General features: G+C 44.5%; 1 protein-coding gene across 1 annotated transcript in view; it reads left to right on the forward strand.

Annotated features, from left to right (window-relative positions):
• The window catches only part of CCDC170 (coiled-coil domain containing 170), a 64,917-nt gene that overhangs the window by 16,632 nt on the left and 30,432 nt on the right, over positions 1-17,853 (forward strand). Inside the window, exon 5 of the mRNA XM_036248751.1 lies at positions 11,533-11,820. Within this exon, the coding sequence (XP_036104644.1) occupies positions 11,533-11,820 (288 nt within the window). The remainder of the gene's footprint in view (positions 1-11,532; positions 11,821-17,853) is intronic.

The following is a 17,853-nucleotide window of genomic DNA, read 5'->3' on the forward strand; positions in this document are numbered from 1 at the left end:
ATGTCCACACCCTGGTTCTTTCTTAATGAAACATCACAGAATAAATGGGAATCCCTTCTCTTATGACCACCCTTCAAGTATTTGAAGACATTTATCATGGGTTTCTAAGTTTCTTCTTCTGGTGAAACAGCTCAGATCTTTCAAACTTTCCTTACTGGAACCTTCTTTATTTTATTTTATTTTATTTTATTTTATTTTATTTTATTTTATTTTATTTTATTTTATTTTATTTTATTTTCCTTTATTTTTCTTTATTGATTAGAGAGAGAGAGGAAAGGAGAGGGAGAGAAAGAGATAGAAACATTGATGAGAGAGAACACCGATTGGCCCCCTCCTCCATGTCCCACAACTGGGGATCAGGCCCACAACCTGGGCATATGTCCTGATCAGGAATTGAACCACTGACCTGGGTCGATGCTTAGCTACTGAGCCACACCGACCAGACTGCAACCTTCTTTTTTTTTTCAAATGTATCTTTATTTTTTAAAAAATTTATCTTTATTGTTGAATGTATTACAGATGTTCTTTATTTTTCCCCTATTGACTCCCTTCTCCCCACTCCTGCCCCCCTCCTGCCTTTCCCCACACTGTTTCCTGTATCCATTGGTTATGCATATATACATATAAGTTCTTTGGTTTATCTCTTCCCATCCCCCCCACGCCTTGTTCCCTTTAAGGTTTGTCAGTCTAACAACCAATTTGTACTTCCTAATCCCTTCACCATTTTCATCCATTCTCCCAACCCCACTCCTATCTGGCAACCAACAAAATATTCTCTGTATCTATGAGAATGCTTCTGTTCTGCCTATTCATTTTGTTTGTAGATTCAATTGTCAATAGATATGTATTTATTGCCATTTTGTTTGTTCATATTTTTTATCTTTTACTTCAAAAAACCCTTCAACATTTCATATAATAATGGTTTGGTGGTGATGAACTCCTTTAGCTTTTTCTTGTCTGGGAAAGTTTTTATATGGCCATCGATTCTAAATGACAGCTTTGCAGGATAGAGTAATCTTGGGTGTAGGTTCTTGGTTTTCATCACTCTGAATATTTCTTGCCACTCCCTTCTGGCCTGCAAAGTTTCTTTTGAGAAATCAGCTGACAGCCTTATGGGAGCTTTCTTGTAGGTAACTAATTGCTTTTCTCTTGCTGCTTTTAAGATTCTCTCTTTGTCTTGAATCTTTTGCATTTTGATGATGATGTGTCTTGGTGTGGGCCTCTTGGGGTTCATCTTATTTGGGGCTCTCTGTGCTTCCTGGACTTGTATGTCTGTTTCCTTCATCAAGTTAGGGAAATTTTCTGCCATTATTGTTTCAAATAGGTTTTCAATTTCTTTTTTTCTCTCTTCTCCTTCTGGCACCCCCAAGATGCGAATGTTGGCACGCTTGAATGTGTCCCAGAGGCTCCTTACACTATCTTCATTTTTTGGATTATTTTTTCTTTTTGCTGTTCTGATTGGGTGTTTTTTGCTTCCTTATATTCCAAATCGATGGTTTGCTTCTTGGCTTTACCTACTCTACTATTGAATCTGTGTAAATTATTCTTCATTTCAGTTAGTGCCTCCTTCATTTCTGACTGTGCATCCTTTATTTCTGATTGGTCCTTTTTTATGCTCTTGAGGCCCTCACTAAATTCACTGAGGTTTCCACTAAGTTCACTGAGCATCCTTATAAGCAGTATTTTGAACTCAGCATCTGTTAGGTTGCTTATCTCCATTTTGCTTAGTTCTTTTCCTGGAGTTTTGTTCTGTTCTTTCATTTGGGACCTGTTTCTATGTCTCCTCATTTTGGCTGCCTCCCTGTGTTTGTTTCTATGTATTACTTAACAAGAGGTAAGGGGCTATCTGAGACCAGATGCTGCTTGTTTGAAAGAATTTAGGAAAATCTCAAACACAAACTAAGACAGGCCAATTCTATGGTAAAGCAACTGGCAACAGCTTGAGTGGGTCTGCATGTTGGGTGGGGCGGGGCCTCAGGGAGTCACCAGGGCGGGGCTACCAGTGTGAGGCAGGTTGCTGGGGTCCCAGATATGGCTTCTGTCTGCTGCCCCAGGGAAGGGCTCACCAAAGGAACAAAGGCCTCTGACAGCACGTCTGTCCAGAAGAAAGCCCCTCTCCAGCCCTTATTCCAATGCCAAACAGTTCAGTTCTTCCCTGTATGTCTCTGGTGCATTGCAAGCTGCCTCCCACATGCTGGAGCCTGGAGGGTGCGAGTCTGAGTTAGTCCGTGAGTGGGCCCTTTAACAGGAACTGCCTGTGGCTCCAGCCGCCTCAGCCTCCCTGAGCCTCAGTTCCTGCTGGTTTTACAGTCAGAAGTGATGGGGATTCTCTTCCTGGCACTGGAACCCTGAGCGGGGCACCTGGTGTGGGACGGGGACCCCTCAGTCCTTAGGGAGGACCTTCCCAGCTGAGGTGTCCTCCTGATTTGTATCCGCCACACGTGGGTGTGGGACCAGCCTGTCCCCTCCGCCCCTCCTACCAGTCTGATTGTGGCTGCTGCTTTAATTCCGTAGTTGTAGGACTTCATTCAGCTGGATTTCAGGCGGTTCTGAGTGATGGTTGTTCAGTAGTTTAGTTGTAACTTTGATGTGGTTGTGGGAAGACGGTACCTTGTTTACCTACCCGCCGTCTTGACTGAAGTCTGCAACCTTCTTTCTTATCATCTATAAGGTTGGGAGAATTCTAGCCTCTGGGTAAAGAATTAAAATGAAAATAAACTCTAAAAGAATATCTGCTCATGTAATAGAAACTATAACTGCTGATAAGATTCCAAAGTAAAATTTCAATCCCTCTCTCCTCCACTTCTAGCTTCAGTCTTACACTCTTGTTTCGCTTCTGGTGATTACCATTAAGACTTTAAAGTAATACATTTCTGTTCCTGATTCAACAATCTGAGATAGTATCTTTAGATTTTTGCTATAAAATATAGGAGGAACTTAATGCCTCCTACTTTTTTCTCCCTTATTCCCTTTAAAAAAATATGTTATTTTGCTTCTGCTCTGTAATTATAATCAAGTCTTCAGTTCTTTGCCTTCAGATTCTGTCCACACATTTAAAATAAATAAAAACAACATGATTACATACATATTTTTGTTATGGGTTTCATCTTAGCATGTGCTGCTGAACCCATTCCATTTTGATGATGCCCCTCTTAGTGTCCAGCTGGGAACTGTCCATGGTCCTCCGGGCACAGTCTGACCAGCTCAGGGCAGAGTGCTGACTGAAGCAAAGCCCAGGGACACACTGGCCTCGTGGGCAGCTATGTTCTCTGTTAACTCGTGTGGAGATTGTCAGTAATGAGAATTTCAAACGTAAGCTGAAGGTTGGTGTTGTTTCTCAAGGTTGGTGTTCCCCTGGGACAGCTCAGATTTCTGGAGGTCTGTCTCATTTTGAGGGGAATGTTCCTCTGCAGCATGTACTCCATTAGATCGTGGGCCCATGCAGAACAAACCTCATTCTCCTTCTTGTCTTTGAATCAGGTGAAGACCTGTACAGGATAATGCCCCAGCTCTCTTACCGCTTCCTCTTAGAACATCATTTGAAGACTTTCACCATTCTCCTCCCTAGACCCCGAATGTACTCAAGTACAGCTTTTCTCAAACTAGCTGTGGGAAGGATTGGTTTTTCTTTATTTTCAATTCGTTGCTGACCCATACTTTTGTAAAAAGCAATGAAATGAATTCATGGAAAAAAATTATTTAAAAGGACACAAAAAGCCCTGGCTGGTTTTGCTCGGTGGTTAGAGCATCAGCCCACAGACCGAAGGGTTGTGGGTTTGATTCCCAGTCAAGGGCACATACCTGGGTTTCAGATTTGAACCCCAGCCCTGGTCGGGGTTGTGCAGGGGGCAACCAATCAATGTTTCCCTCAAACATTGATGTTTCTCTCTCTCTCTCTCTCTCTCTCTCTCTCTCCCTCTCCCTCTCCCTCTCCCTCTCTCCTTCCCATTCTATCTAAAAATCAATGGGAAAATACCCTCACAACAACAACAAGAAAAAGGACAGAAAAAGCACAGGTCTACATTTTAAGTATAGAAGCCACAGACATTTGGATAAATATAATCAGAATACACATGGGGAAAAGAATGACATGAACTGTGCAAATTCTTTGAACATGTGTGTGCAGGGTTAGTGCGGAGAACACTATTACACTGATCGCGTTTTGTTATTCAGCAGTTGTATCGTAACAAGAAGTTATCCCTGTATTCAAGTCCTGTGTGCTCACTTTGAGTGAAAGTCTTGTTGTGATAACGAGCCAGCTTCTTGCTTGCTAACTGTTGTCATCTTGTTTGGATTGATGGCAACGCTCCTTGCAGGGTCTAATGTGTGTGAAACTGTTTCTGTGTTTTGCTTTGAAAGCACTCACAGTAGAAAAACGAATCTCACAAAGGATCGTTGACACTAAAAGAGGTTTTAAAGCAATTTCAGTGAGCTCAAGATATTTATTTGTAACTGGTATCCAAAATAAAGCAAGTGTGTTTTCCAAATCCATCTTCAGTTATTCATCTGTAGATCGTTTTATCAGCATATTGTGTAAAGGTTTAGTTAGATTTAAATGATCTTTTGATAGAAATTTAAATTATTTATTTATTTTTGCATTTATCTTCTGATAGATTGGGAGGGAGAGAGGGTGGAAGAGAGAGAAACATCGATGTGAGAGAGACACATCGAGTGGCTGCCACCCACACGATCCCAACCGGGACCGGGACAAACTGCAACTGAGGTACGTGCCCTTAGATAGAACTGAACCCCGGGTCTCTCTGGTCCGTGGGCCAACCCTCTAACCGTTGTGCCAAACTAGCCAGGGCAAAATTTAAATTCTTTAGATGAGAGAAATGGACTGGGTTTAATATATTTTTTACTTTTGGGTAATGGCAAAACAACCCGAAACAACCCCATGTAACGCGTTCCTGTCTGCACAACAGATAAGCAGCTTGTGCACGTACCACTTACACGTCAGTTCTCCAAAACCCGAAGGGGTGGCACCTGCTTCAGATATCAATGTCCGTGCTCCCAGCCACAGAGACTTCCATGATAGGGCCTGAAAGTAGATGCTGACCACTCGCATCTCACCCAAGTAATGAGTCGGCATTATACTGTTATACCGGTTATCAAATGGGTTGTCACACTCAATAAAAGCTCAGTGACAGATTGCTATAGAAATGACTGAAGTCATACCCTTAATGTCTGAAATGATCTTGTTGGGACTGGCAATAAACAGTTGTAGGAGGGACACTAGTGTGTTATTCCCAGTTTGAAGAGCACTGTTCTAGGAGGGTTTTATCTTGATTATAATGTGTATCCTAGAACCTCATGCACACTTCAGGCTTGGTTTAGTTCAAGGGAAATAAAAACGGGGAAACAGAAATAGCAGGATATCAACTCCCTTATTCTAGATACTTTACTTCCGTTCATGCAGCCTAAGTTGCGTGTGTGTGCACGTGTGTGTGCGTTCATATCACCATTGACGGAACTTTAAATGGACCAAACCTCCCTGCGTGTTCTCAGAGGTGCCACTGTTCTGTCACATCTTCCTTGCACTTCGTCCTCCGGCTGTAGTTTCCTTCTGCAGAGATGATCAGAACTGGCGGTTGTTGCCTGTGCATATTTGTGGAGAGATTCTCTTGTTATGTGGGTACAAATGGTACTAGACACATGGTTAGACACCTGACCCTTTTCCCTGACTGTATCTCGCAGGGCCTTTCATGTCAGTGCATAAGAAGCTCCCTCAGTTCTTTCCAGACGACGGGATAATGTTCTCTGGGGCGGGTGTCTCCTGTTTGTTTAACCAGTCACATGCCAATGAATATGCATGCAGTACTCAATCTTTTGCTATGTTTTAATCGAATAACTCTGCACATACCTTATTTTCCATATTTACTCATCTACAGGTATATTTTTAGGACCAGACTTGCAGGGCCACAGGATATGTGCATATTAATTTTTTTAAACATATTTTCGTGTAAATATGTACCTATTATACCTATTTACACTTCTGCCAGCAATGTAGGAGAGTTGCCTGTTTGGGGGATTTCCAAGTTTATGTGTTCGCTTTGACCGCAGTAGGTAGAGGTAGCCAACTGGTTTTTAATTTCACAAAATTTGTCTAGGTTTGGATGAATTAAGCTGGAGCCAGGGGTTTTTCACCCTGGCATTAGTCATTGTATTTTTGAGAGGCAATCTGATCTCACACATACCTGAATCCATATAATAGCTAGCAACATTAAAATGGAAATAAACTGTGTTTTAAAGACACAAATCTTCGAATCGTTTCCTTACTTAATGCATTTAAGTGGGAATTCATGCAGACATGCATTTAATTAAGAAGCTAAATTGAATGCCTAAATCATTTTATGCACAATTGTCTTTGTTAAAAGTAATTGCAGAGGGATCATCGTTCATTTGTTGTATTAGTAGGACTGAATCTAAAGATTTGTTAAATTAAAACAAATTTAGTAAAGTGATCCCTGTCACCGTCTCCGTAGGGCCTGACCTCAATTGCAAATGTGGTTTCCCCTGTGGAGATCAGCCCTGATTTTACTCAGAGGGAGCTCCTTGTTTCTTGTCCTGCATGTCAGTGTGGTCTGACAGCAGTCTCCAGGGCCCGGCCCGTGATAGCAGGTCACGTTACCTCAGCGTATCCTTGAAGTAGCCATGCAACCAGACTCCAGCCTGGCCGCCTCCTCCTGATAGCTCTACAGGTAATTGCATTTGTAGTCTGAGGACATCTGTGTCCAGCAGATCAGCCCCAGGCCCCTGAATTCTGAAGTGCTTAATCAGAGCACCGGGAGAGTGGCTGTCCCCAGGGCCTGGCCACTGGCTCCCCAGTTCTGCCTTTCCGACGAGAAACAGAGAAGAGTTCACTGGGCTGAAACGTGTCCAGAAAAGAAATCGGACCTGCCGGCATGAGCCGCTGTGTCCACGATCGCAGATGATCTCATTTCACTGGACACGTGTTGGTGCTTTGAATTTGTTAGAGGGCCGTTCGGCCCTTGTCTCGAAGGCGGTGACCCCATGGTCTGATATTGGGGGGAAATGCCTTGGAGCTGTGATATTTCAACTCTGTTCACTGGCCTCCTGGTGTAAGCCGCCAGGTGGCCCCCTTCCTCCAGACTGATAGTCCAGTGCCCTCGAGTGTCTGACATACTGTTTTGTGTATTTTGAGGACCTTTTGAAAATCCTTGGTTAAAAATGTGTTGGCCACAAAGACTCCCTATTTTGCACTAGGGGGTTTCTTTCCATATAAAAATTAATATGTAATATTCTGTAGGCTTTTAGAACTGAGGAGAGTAGAATTAATGTCTATCCCTGCATCACCAAATTCAGGGCCTCCGTTTTCTAAGCACACATTAGGATAGGAGTTTCCAAGTAAAACGCAGGCCTCATTTGTGATCACCGGGCGGATAAGAGTTACTGGCATTGAGCAGCTATTGTATTGCTATCTGAAAAGACACCCGTAAAGTGTTAAAATATTGTATTTGTGATAAAGGGTCCTTGACTCTTTACTTTAAGGGGCAAATGTAATCAGCAGCAGAAGTGGGGCTTCTTTGCAAGGAGGCCTCGTTGGAGAGGGAAGGGGAGGCGAGCTGTGGCCAGGGCCTTGGAAAGCGAAGCATTTCACAAGGTAGGTTCCGTAATGAGCTTAGTTGTTGCGTCTCCGGAAGGGCAGCCTTTGCTAACCACCTCCACTCCGTGGCTGCTCCTTCAAGTCGACGCCTGAGACTTCCTGCTTTAAGCAACAACAAAATCACCAGAAGGAAGAAAAAAATAAGACACTCTTTTCTCTAAAAATAAAAAGGTTGGAAGTATCATTTCAAGGAATCTTTTTCTGTTGGTGGAGATAAATGTCTTTTAGAGTTCAGTTTTAAGGCAAAAGGGTTGATTGTATTTTAACTAACAGCCTGAAGTGCTACTGGCTAGTTTAGATATAGAATTTGTTATTCAAAGATGTTGTTTTTTTGTAGTTGTTTTTGACCCTAACATACTATTTTTAATAAAAAACAAAATAGTTTTGTCAGTTAAATAGGCGATACCTATAGCAGTGCGGGTTAACCAACTGCTTAATCTTATCTAATGTGAACACATATATTTTGGAACTTGATGTCAACAGGTGTTTTTTTCTTTATTTTTTATAGAGTTTCTCATTCCTATGATCTTATTATTTATTTATTTTAAATCTTTATTGTTGGATGTAAAATGTATTACAGATGTTCCTCATTTTCCCCCCATTGGTCCCCTCCTCCCACTCCGCCCCCCCCCCCACCTTTTCCCACACTGTTGTTGTCTGTGTCCATTGGTTATGCATATAAGTTCTTTGGTTTATTTCTTCCCACCCCCCCCCAACCCCTTTCCCTTTGAGGTTTGTCAGTCTAGCAATGAATTTGTGCTTCTTAATCCCTTCACCTTTTTCACCCATTCCCCCAACCCTCTTCCCAACTGGCAACCAACAAAATGTTCTCTGTATCTATGAGAATGTTTCTGTTCTGCCTGTTCATTTTGTTTGTAGATTCCATTGTCAATAGATATGTATTCATTGCCATTTTGTTTGTTCTTATTTTTTATCTTTTTCTTCAAAAAACCCTTTATCATTTCATATAATAACGGTTTGGTGGTGATGAACTCCTTTAGCTTTTTCTTGTCTGGGAAAGTTTTTATATGGCCATCGATTCTAAATGACAGCTTTGCAGGATAGAGTAATCTTGGGTGTAGGTTCTTGGTTTTCATCACTCTGAATATTTCTTGCCACTCCCTTCTGGCCTGCAAAGTTTCTTTTGAGAAATCAGCTGACAGTCTTATGGGAACTCCCTTGTAGGTAACTAACTGCCTTTCTCTTGCTACTTTTAAGATTCTCTCTTTGTCTTGAACCTTTTGCATTTTGATGATGATGTGTCTTGGTGTGGGCCTCTTGGAGTTCATTTTGTTTGGGACTCTCTGTGCTTCCTGGACTTATATGTCTGTTTTCTTCATCAAGTTAGGAAACTTTTCTGCCATTATTGTTTCAAATAGGTTTTCAATTTCTTGGTCTCGCCCTTCTCCTTCTGGCACCCCCAAGATGCGAATGTTGGCACGCTTGAATGTGTCCCAGAGGCTCCTTACACTATCTTCATTTTTTGGATTCTTTTTTCATTTTGCTGTTCTGATTGGGCATTTTTTGCTTCCTTATATTCCAAATCGATGGTTTGCTTCTTGGATTTACGTACTCTACTATTGAATCTGTGTAAATTATTCTTCATTTTAGTTAGTGCCTCCTTCATTTCTGACTGTGCATCCTTCATTTCTGACTGGTCCTTTTTTATGCTCTTGAGGCCCTCACTAAGTTCACTGAGGTTCTCACTAAGTTCATTGAGCATCCTTATAAGCAGTATTTTGAACTCAGCACCTGCTAGGTTGCTTATCTCCATTTTGCTTAGTTCTTTTCCTGGAGTTTTGTTCTGTTCTTTCATTTGGGACCTGTTTCTTTGTCTCCTCATTTTGGCTGCCTCCCTGTGTTTGTTTCTGTGTATTACTTAACGAGAGGTAAGGGACTATCTGAGACCAGATGCTGCTTGTTTGAAAGAATTTAGGAAAACCTGAATCAGGATCCAAGACAGGCCAATCCTATAGTGAACCAACTGTCAACAGCTTGGGTGGGCCTGAAAGTTGGGTGGGGCGGGGCCTCAGGGAGTCAGCAGGGCGGGGCTACCAGTGTGAACCAGGTTGCTGGAGTCCCAGATATGGCGACTGTCTGCTGCCCCAGGGAAGGGCTCACCAAAGGAACAAAGGCCTCTGACAGCACGTCTGTCCCCGAGGAAGCCCCCTCTCCAGCCCTCGCTCCAGTGCCAAACAGCTCAGTTCTTCCCTGTGTGTCTCTGGCGCCCCTCGAGCTGCCTCCCCTCCAAGCTTAGAGGGAGAGAGTCCGACAAGTCCGTGCGCGGGCCCTTTAAGGAGCTGCCTGGGGCTCCAGCCGCCTCAGCCTCTCTGAGCCTCAGTTCCTGCTGGTTTTTCCAGCCAGAAGTGATGGGGATTCTCTTCCTGGCACTGGAACCCTGAGCGGGGCACCTGGTGTGAGACGGGGACCCCTCAGTCCTCAGGAAGGACCTTCCCAGCCGAGGTGTCCTCCTGATTTGTATCCGCCACACGTGGGTGTGGGACCAGCCCGTCCCCTCCGCCCTCCTACTAGTCTGGATGTAGCTGCTGCTTTGTTTTTATTTTGTTTTTTATCCTCACCCAAGGACATTTTTAAATTTTTTTTTTCAGGTAGAGTTGGAGGGGGAGAGAGGAAGAGAGAGAGAAACATCAACGTGAAAGGGACACATCGAGTGGCTGCCACCCACACGACCCAACCAGGGCTGGGGACAAACTGCAACTGAGGTACGTGCCCTTAGCGGGAACCGAACCCGGGTCTCTCAGGACCGCAGGCCGATGCTCTAACTGCTGAGCTAAACCAGCCAGGGCGTGGCTGCTGCTTTAATTCCGTAGTTGTAGGACGTCCATTCAGCTCGATGTCAGGCGGTTTTGAATGATGGTTGTTCTGTAGTTTAGGTGTAACTTTGATGTGGTTGTGGGAGGATGGTACCGTGTTTACCTACCCGCTGTCTTGACCAGAAGTCTAACAGGTGTTTTTATAAAATGAATTTTCAAGATGCTCCATTTATGTCTCTTCGGACCATTCTAAATTATGGTACATAGAAGTAGGTGCACAGGTAACTTTCCCTATGCCCTTCATGTTTTTATGAACCTAATAGTACATACTACATTCTTTAAAATTGTTATTCTTCATGTGGTAGTTTCTTTCCCTCTACTTTTATTTCCCCCACCCACTAGTGACTAGTCATTTCTGCTCCTTTCTCCAGCCCCGCCAGTGTTTGTGTCTCTTCGTGAGAAAATGAATATTGACAGATAGGCCTTACTGTCCCTCCGGCAGTGATGTTTCTACGAGAAGGCTGGTCTGTTATTGAGAAGAGTATTAAGGAGACACCCCTACTGAATACTTTTTCGTGTTTAGTTAGGAATCTGAGGGTTTACTGTTACTCAAAATCACGGTCCCTTCTACCAGACTTGAAAACCACCTAGTACTAGATGTGAATGGAATGTACTGTGTGTTAGTCAATGATTTGTTTTATTAACTCTTTCCAGAAGTTCACAGATCAAAGGCTTATATGTCAAATTTCCTTTTTTCCTAGCCCTGATATTATATCTCTTTTCTTTAAAAGAGAAAAAATTTTAAAATTTATTGATCTGTTGTTCCACCCATTTACGCGTTCATTCAGTGGTGGCTTCTGGTCTGTGCCGGAGCGGAGAGCAAACCTGCAACCTCGGTGAATAGGGACGATGCTCTACCCCACTGAGCTGCCCCGCCAGGGCAGGGATCCTTCTCGTGTTTGGACACCTAAGTGGACCTGACATAGCCTGGACAACGTAATCACTTCCCGAAGGGATGGGAAGGACTTTAGATTTTCCAGTGGAATGAGGATGTCACCCCGAGTCCTTGAAAGCAGATGCAGGTGTCCCTGCCTGGCTGATGTTGTCGTCTTCCCTGGATGTCATTTGCAGGACTTGCGCAGTGCTGTAGGGGCCCGCGAAGCCCTCGAGCAGGACGTCGGAGCCCTGCGGGAGGCCTGGCAGCGGGAGCTGGGCGTCCTGCGGGAGCAGTCGTGCGGGCTGGAGACCCGGCTGAAGGCCAGTTTGCACGCGGCGGAGGCCGCGCGGGGCCAGCACGCCACGTTCAGGGGGCGCCTGGCGGCCCTGCTCGGCGCCAGCGTGGGCATGGCTGGGCCCACAGAGGAGGCCATTCTGGAGGAGATTCGAGAAATGAGCAGCCGGGAAGAAAGCCAGAAAAGGGTGAGTGGGCGAGGGCTTCTTATCGGCCTGCGAGGGACAGGAAACCCACTCCTGTAGCACACTCAGTGCAGGAGCTACGTGAGTTAGTTAAACGTATCATTTCAGGTGGTTTTCTCCCTTCGGTGACATATCACACAAAGCCCGGAGTCGCTCACAGGACCGCAGACTACATTGGGGTCTGGAGTCAAACCCCCAGGCTCGCCCTGTCTGTGCGCACACTCACTCACTCCAGGTGCCGCCTCGGGCGGGTCCCCGGCGTCATGGCCTCTGGGATTTTGTTTACTCACCTTCCGTCCAGGGACAGTCCACAGTCCACACTCTTATCTGAAGCCCCTGGGATCCAGTACGTTTTCAAATGCAGAATTTTTCAGAGTTTAGAAATGCAATAGAGAAAGCAGCCTGACACATTCCTCCTTGGTGGGGCCAGGGACAGACCCCTACTCTGCCACATTCATTGTTCCAAACCTGTGATGATACGAAGTCCCACGTCACTTCCGGTCAGGGCTTGCCCCCAAATCCTATCAGGCCAAGCTTTGTTGGTAAATGAGGTACCAAAACACCTGTCAGTTTTCAGCTCCTTTTGGATTTTGGAATTACAGGTAAGGATTTCTAGACCTGTAACAGTATTTGCCTCAAAAGGTTTTTGTTTATTGTAAGCATTTAATGAGAAACAAATTGTTATTCAGTCCTTCACACACTGTCTGACAAGTAGCCACAATAAATATTAACTATTGCTGCCCTGGCTTCTCCTCTCTCTTCCCTCCTTCTCTCCCTCCCTCCTTCTCTCCTCCTTTTGCTAATGAGTTGGTGCCTAGAACAGTCTTCCAGGGGACCTACTTAATAAGTGGAGAAAAATGATTTACTTCACACATGGGGCCGAAGCGTGTTTGATTTTGTTATCTTGTTTATACTCTTACTAGGTCTCATGTTCTATAAGCTTTGCTCAGTCAAGTCATCTTCAGCCCAACTCTGTTATCATCAAATGCAAATCACTGAAGTTCTAATCAGTGAGGTTTAAAGTGAGTAATATCCACATTCTGCGTGTAATTCCACTAGGCACTCTTTCTTCTATTGAGTTCGTGTTTGGTCAAAAGGAGAAGGTGCACATGTCCATCTTTTATGTTCCTAAAAATCTTACAGTGACCGCTAACTCAAAGTTCAGGGGTGTGTCTGTGCATTTCCGTTAACAATATAGCATTTTAAACTCCCTTTTGAAGATTCTCCAACATTCACACGTGCTCTGGGAGCAACCCTAGCGACCCTTTTGGCCCATATGTGATGCACTTTGTGGACATGACATGTTCATCTTTGTAAGATGTGTGGGTCTCCAGGAGTAACTCGGGTTTTCTTGTGATTCAACACACAGGTAGGGACTAGATCGGGGACGGACATGATTTACAGAGCAGAAAAACTTCATTAGGCTCTTTACCTTGAATACTAATAGATGTGCTTCAATAGCTAAGGGTTCTTTGGCGTTTCGTTTTATTGCTCCCCTCTCCTATTTTTCCAAATGTTCTTCTGAAACTGCTTTAATTCCGGCATGTGAAACATGGCATAAAATTGTCAGTATGATGAACTAAACAAACTGCTGAACAAAATTAACCCAGAGACATAGAGGTGGGGTACAGACTGACAAGCCTCAGAGAAGGGGGGGATTGGGGAGGAAGAGATAAACCACAGAACTTACAGGCATGTATGCATGACCAATGAACATAGACAACAAAGCTGGGGATGGGGTGGGGGGGGGGAAGGGGAGGAGGGTGTCAATGGGGAGAAAAGGAGAAACATCTGTAACAAAAACAAATCAATGAAAAAATTAATTAATTAAACAAATTGTCAGCATGATGTATATGTTTATTTTCTAAAGCAAAATGCCGTAAATCGGTTAAGCTGGATGGCCTTCCCCCACTTCCCATAAAAATTAGAATGAGTCAGAGTCTTTTTAGTGCCTTTCTTACCCTGTAATTTTTTTTAATACCTGCTCTTCCTATTTAAAAGCCTGAAATCAAGCATATAGCTAGCCTCTTGTGTGACTCATCTTCAAGTAAAATCAGGAGAAAATGAATTTCGTATATTGTCTTAGAAATGTTTCTGAAGAATGGGAACTTTACAAATTGATGTCTGTTGAGGGGGCGGCACACCCCTGCCAGCTGCCGTGGTTAAACACACACTCAAAAATTGAGTAATACCCACGAGGCGGCCCAGCAGTGGGTTTAGCTGGGCCTGGCAAAGTCTCCACTTCACGGAGACTCCTACTTACTGAACATGGCTTTTCTCGTTTACCCCTTGCTGTTCCTTTGCACTCTCCTGTAACTGCATTTCTCAGTACAATTCAGGACACTACCCACATTTTTCCTTTCCTTTTTTAAAAATTGATTTATATATATATATATATATATATATATATATATATAGAGAGAGAGAGAGAGAGAGAGAGAGAGAGAGAGAGAGAGAGAGAGAGAAATGTCCATGTGAAAGAGAAACACCCATCAGTGCGCCCCCTGCTGGGGATGGAGCCCACACCCCTGGGCATGTGCCTGACCGGGAATCAAACTGGGACCTCTCAGTCCGCTGAGCCACACCGGCCCAGCCATCCACACTTTTTCAACAAGCCATTTTTATATATTCCTTGCTTTTGTGCTTATTGCAAACTCTAGCATTCTTTTTTTTTTTTTTTTATCCTCACCCGAGGATATTTTTCCATTTTTTGGACAGATAGAGTGGGAGGGAGAGAGAGGAAGGGAGAGAGAGTGAGAAACATCGACATGAAGGGACACATCGAGTGGCTGCCACCCGCACAACCAACCAGGGCCAGGGACAAACTGCAACGGAAGTACGTGCCCTTAGCGGGAACCGAACCCCGGTCTCTCCGGACCGCAGGCCGACGCTCTAACCGCTCAGCCAAACCGGCCAGGGCTCTAGCATTCTTTTTTGAAAGCTTTACTGTAACTTAGCGCAGTTTCTCAGCCTTGCCAGGTTGACGTTTCCTACGGGGTGATCATTTGTTTTGGGGCCGTTTTGTGTGTTGTAGGGTGGTCAGCAGCAGCCCTGGCCTTCTACCCACCAGGTACCTGCTGCGTTCCTTTCCTCTCTGACTGTGACCACCAAACACATGTCCGGACATTGCCATATGTCCCCGGGGGTGCAATTACCGCCGGTTGAAAGCCACTCTTTTAAAGAAATGTTCTACTGTCAGGTTCCAGTCATTCAGAATGAGCATGTAGATGTTATTTGGCCTTGAAATTTCAGGACACTTGTAACAGGTGTTTTTGAAATGACTTCTTACACAATGACAGAAAGTTGCGACATGTTCAGATTTTCGTTTAGAATTTTGAGGCCAAAATTGTGTCTCACTTTTAGATGTTGCTGAATCATCCAGATCATCACTGGCTAATCATTTGGATGAGAATCGATTATGTACAGGGAGGACATGACTGTGATTGATTTCTATGTATTTCCTAAATTAAAGACAACTTAGGGCAGGCTCACGAACATTTATTGACGCTGAAGCTCCTTTGTCCTGTTTTCTGTACACATAAGGTTTTATTTTCCTCCATTGGCATGTTTCTTGGTCTGGCAGCTCTGTGGGAGCTGTGGGGACCCAGCCTGATGCCCCAAAAGACCTGAGGTGTGCTCTACAAATTGCCCCTCCCCCTTTTGCCCTGTTCTTAACCTTTCAGCTTACTAAGCCAAACATTTACCAAGAAGCTTCAACAGACTCCCACTTACCTTTCATTGTCCAAAATTCTGTGACACAGTCAACCTGGCTTCAAGGGCTTTGGGAAGAGAACAGATAGGGAATTGGGCTCCCCTAGCCCCTAAGGCATATTCATTTCCTAGGACGGCCATAACTAAGTACCACCAACGGGGGGTTTAGAAATAGAAATGTCTGTCTCTCCATCCTGGTATGAGAAGCCCACAACCAAGCTGTCAGCAGGACTGGTTTCTTCTGAGGGCCATGAGGGAGAATCTGTCCCTTGCCTCTCTCCAGCGTCTGGTGGCCTCAGGCTACCACTTGGCTTGTGGATGTCTTCTCTCCATGTCTTCACTCTGCTGTCCTTTTCTTTTCTTTCTTTCTTTTTTTTTTATCCTCACCTGAGGACATTTTTCCATTTTTTGTTCAGGTAGAGTGGGAGGGGGAGAGAGGAAGAGAGAGAGAAACATCGATGTGAAGGGACACATCGAGTGGCTGCCACCCGCACGACCAACCAGGGCCGGGGACAAACTGCAACCGAGGTACATGCCCTTAGCGGGAACCGAACCTGGGTCTCTCTGGGACAAACTGCAACCGAGGTACATGCCCTTAGCGGGAACCGAACCTGGGTCTCTCTGGACCGCAGGCCGACGCTCTAACCGCTGAGCCAAATCGGCTAGGGCTGCTGTCCTTTTCTTTGTGTGTGTCTCTGTGTCCAAATTTCTGCTTTCAATAGGGACACAAGTCATATCGGATCAGGGCCCCCCATGATGGCCTCATTTTAACTTGATTATCGCAGTCAAGACTCCATTTCCAAATAAAATCCCATTCCGAGGTATTGGGGGACGTCACCATATCTATTTTGGGGGGACCTAATTCAACCCGTAACAGAAGTTGACATGCATGAAGGTGGAGAGGGTCAGGTTGCCAGTCAATGGTGTTGGGCACAGATACACAAGAAGGAAGGAGAATCTGATCGCTGTGTCACCTGGTTGCTGAAAATGTATTTTATATATTTCTTAAGTGAAAATTGTAACTCCAATAAGCAGAAAAGAGTTAAGTCCAAAAGGCACCGGCCCTTAAGTGACCCAAGTGGCACTTTCTTCCCTTTAGAGCTCTTCTCTCTCCATTTGGCTCCAACCTAGTGTGAAAGAGCCTCTGGTGGAATCAAAACTGCTTGTCCTTGGGAAGCGAGTGGGTCCTCTCAGGGCATCATGACTTCACTTCCAAAATCCAAGCTGGTGTTTGAAGTGGCATTTACTCCAGTGCCTGTTTTTGTTTAAAAACATTTAGGGTACATATTTCTCATTACATACCCCTCCCTCCATTCCCTATGTTCTTCTAGTGGTGAAATCCCTGGCACATTTTGTCCCACAGAATATCAGGGCTACTTTAACAGATGATACTAAGCAAAAGATGAAAAGGAAAGAAAGAAAATGCTTCTTGATTCCCTAGACTTCTTGGTGTGAAAAACACAACACGACTTTCCAGTTTGGGTGGGAACACATGTTCCTCAGGCTCTGGCGTTTGATGGTCCCAAGAACTGAGTCAGGTTGGAACATTAATTTATGTGAATACATTTATATACATTTAGCTCTCGGGGGGATCATGTGCACTGAGACCTAAGTAAACTCATGAAGCGGAGTCCTGTGATGCATCGAGTATGGGGAGGTTCCCAGCTGTTTGATCCTCTCTGGACACCAGAGTCTTGGGAAGGCAGTCGGTAGATTCTGCACAGTTCACCATCTACGTACTGGTTTTATTTATTTATTTACTTACTTATTTATTTATTTATTTATTTACTTATTTTTATCCTCACCTGAGGATTTTTGCATTTATCTTCAGATAGAGCAGGAGGGAGAGAGGGAGGAAGAGAGAGAAACATCGATGTGAGAGAGACACATTGATTGGCTGCCACCACACAACCCCAACCAGGGCCGGGGACAAACCGCAGCCGAGGTACGTGCCCCTAGCGGAAACCGAACCCGGGTCTCTCCGGTCCGGAGGCTGACGCTCTAACTGCTGAGCCAAACTGGCCAGGGCTGTACTGGTTGTTTTAAAAGTTGTACTCTGGTCAGTCATCAAGGCCAGTGGACCACTCTTGGGTTCACACAGGGTGAGGGTTCAGGACAGACCCTCCCAACTTTGATTCAACATGTTTGTCCCTTACTTGACCTTCTCAGAAAGACTTCTAGAAAAAACAGGCTATCTGGGGTGAAAATAGTTTGAGAAACATGACTTAGGACACAGAATACTTCCCTGCAGGTCCTTTTAACTCTCTATGACAAAAGCATAGAATTGACTGAACCAACATACTACAGTGGTAATACTAATGACAA

This window comes from Molossus molossus, unplaced genomic scaffold (genome assembly GCF_014108415.1).
Source record: "Molossus molossus isolate mMolMol1 unplaced genomic scaffold, mMolMol1.p scaffold_m16_p_8, whole genome shotgun sequence".
NCBI classification, from domain to species: domain Eukaryota; kingdom Metazoa; phylum Chordata; class Mammalia; order Chiroptera; family Molossidae; genus Molossus; species Molossus molossus.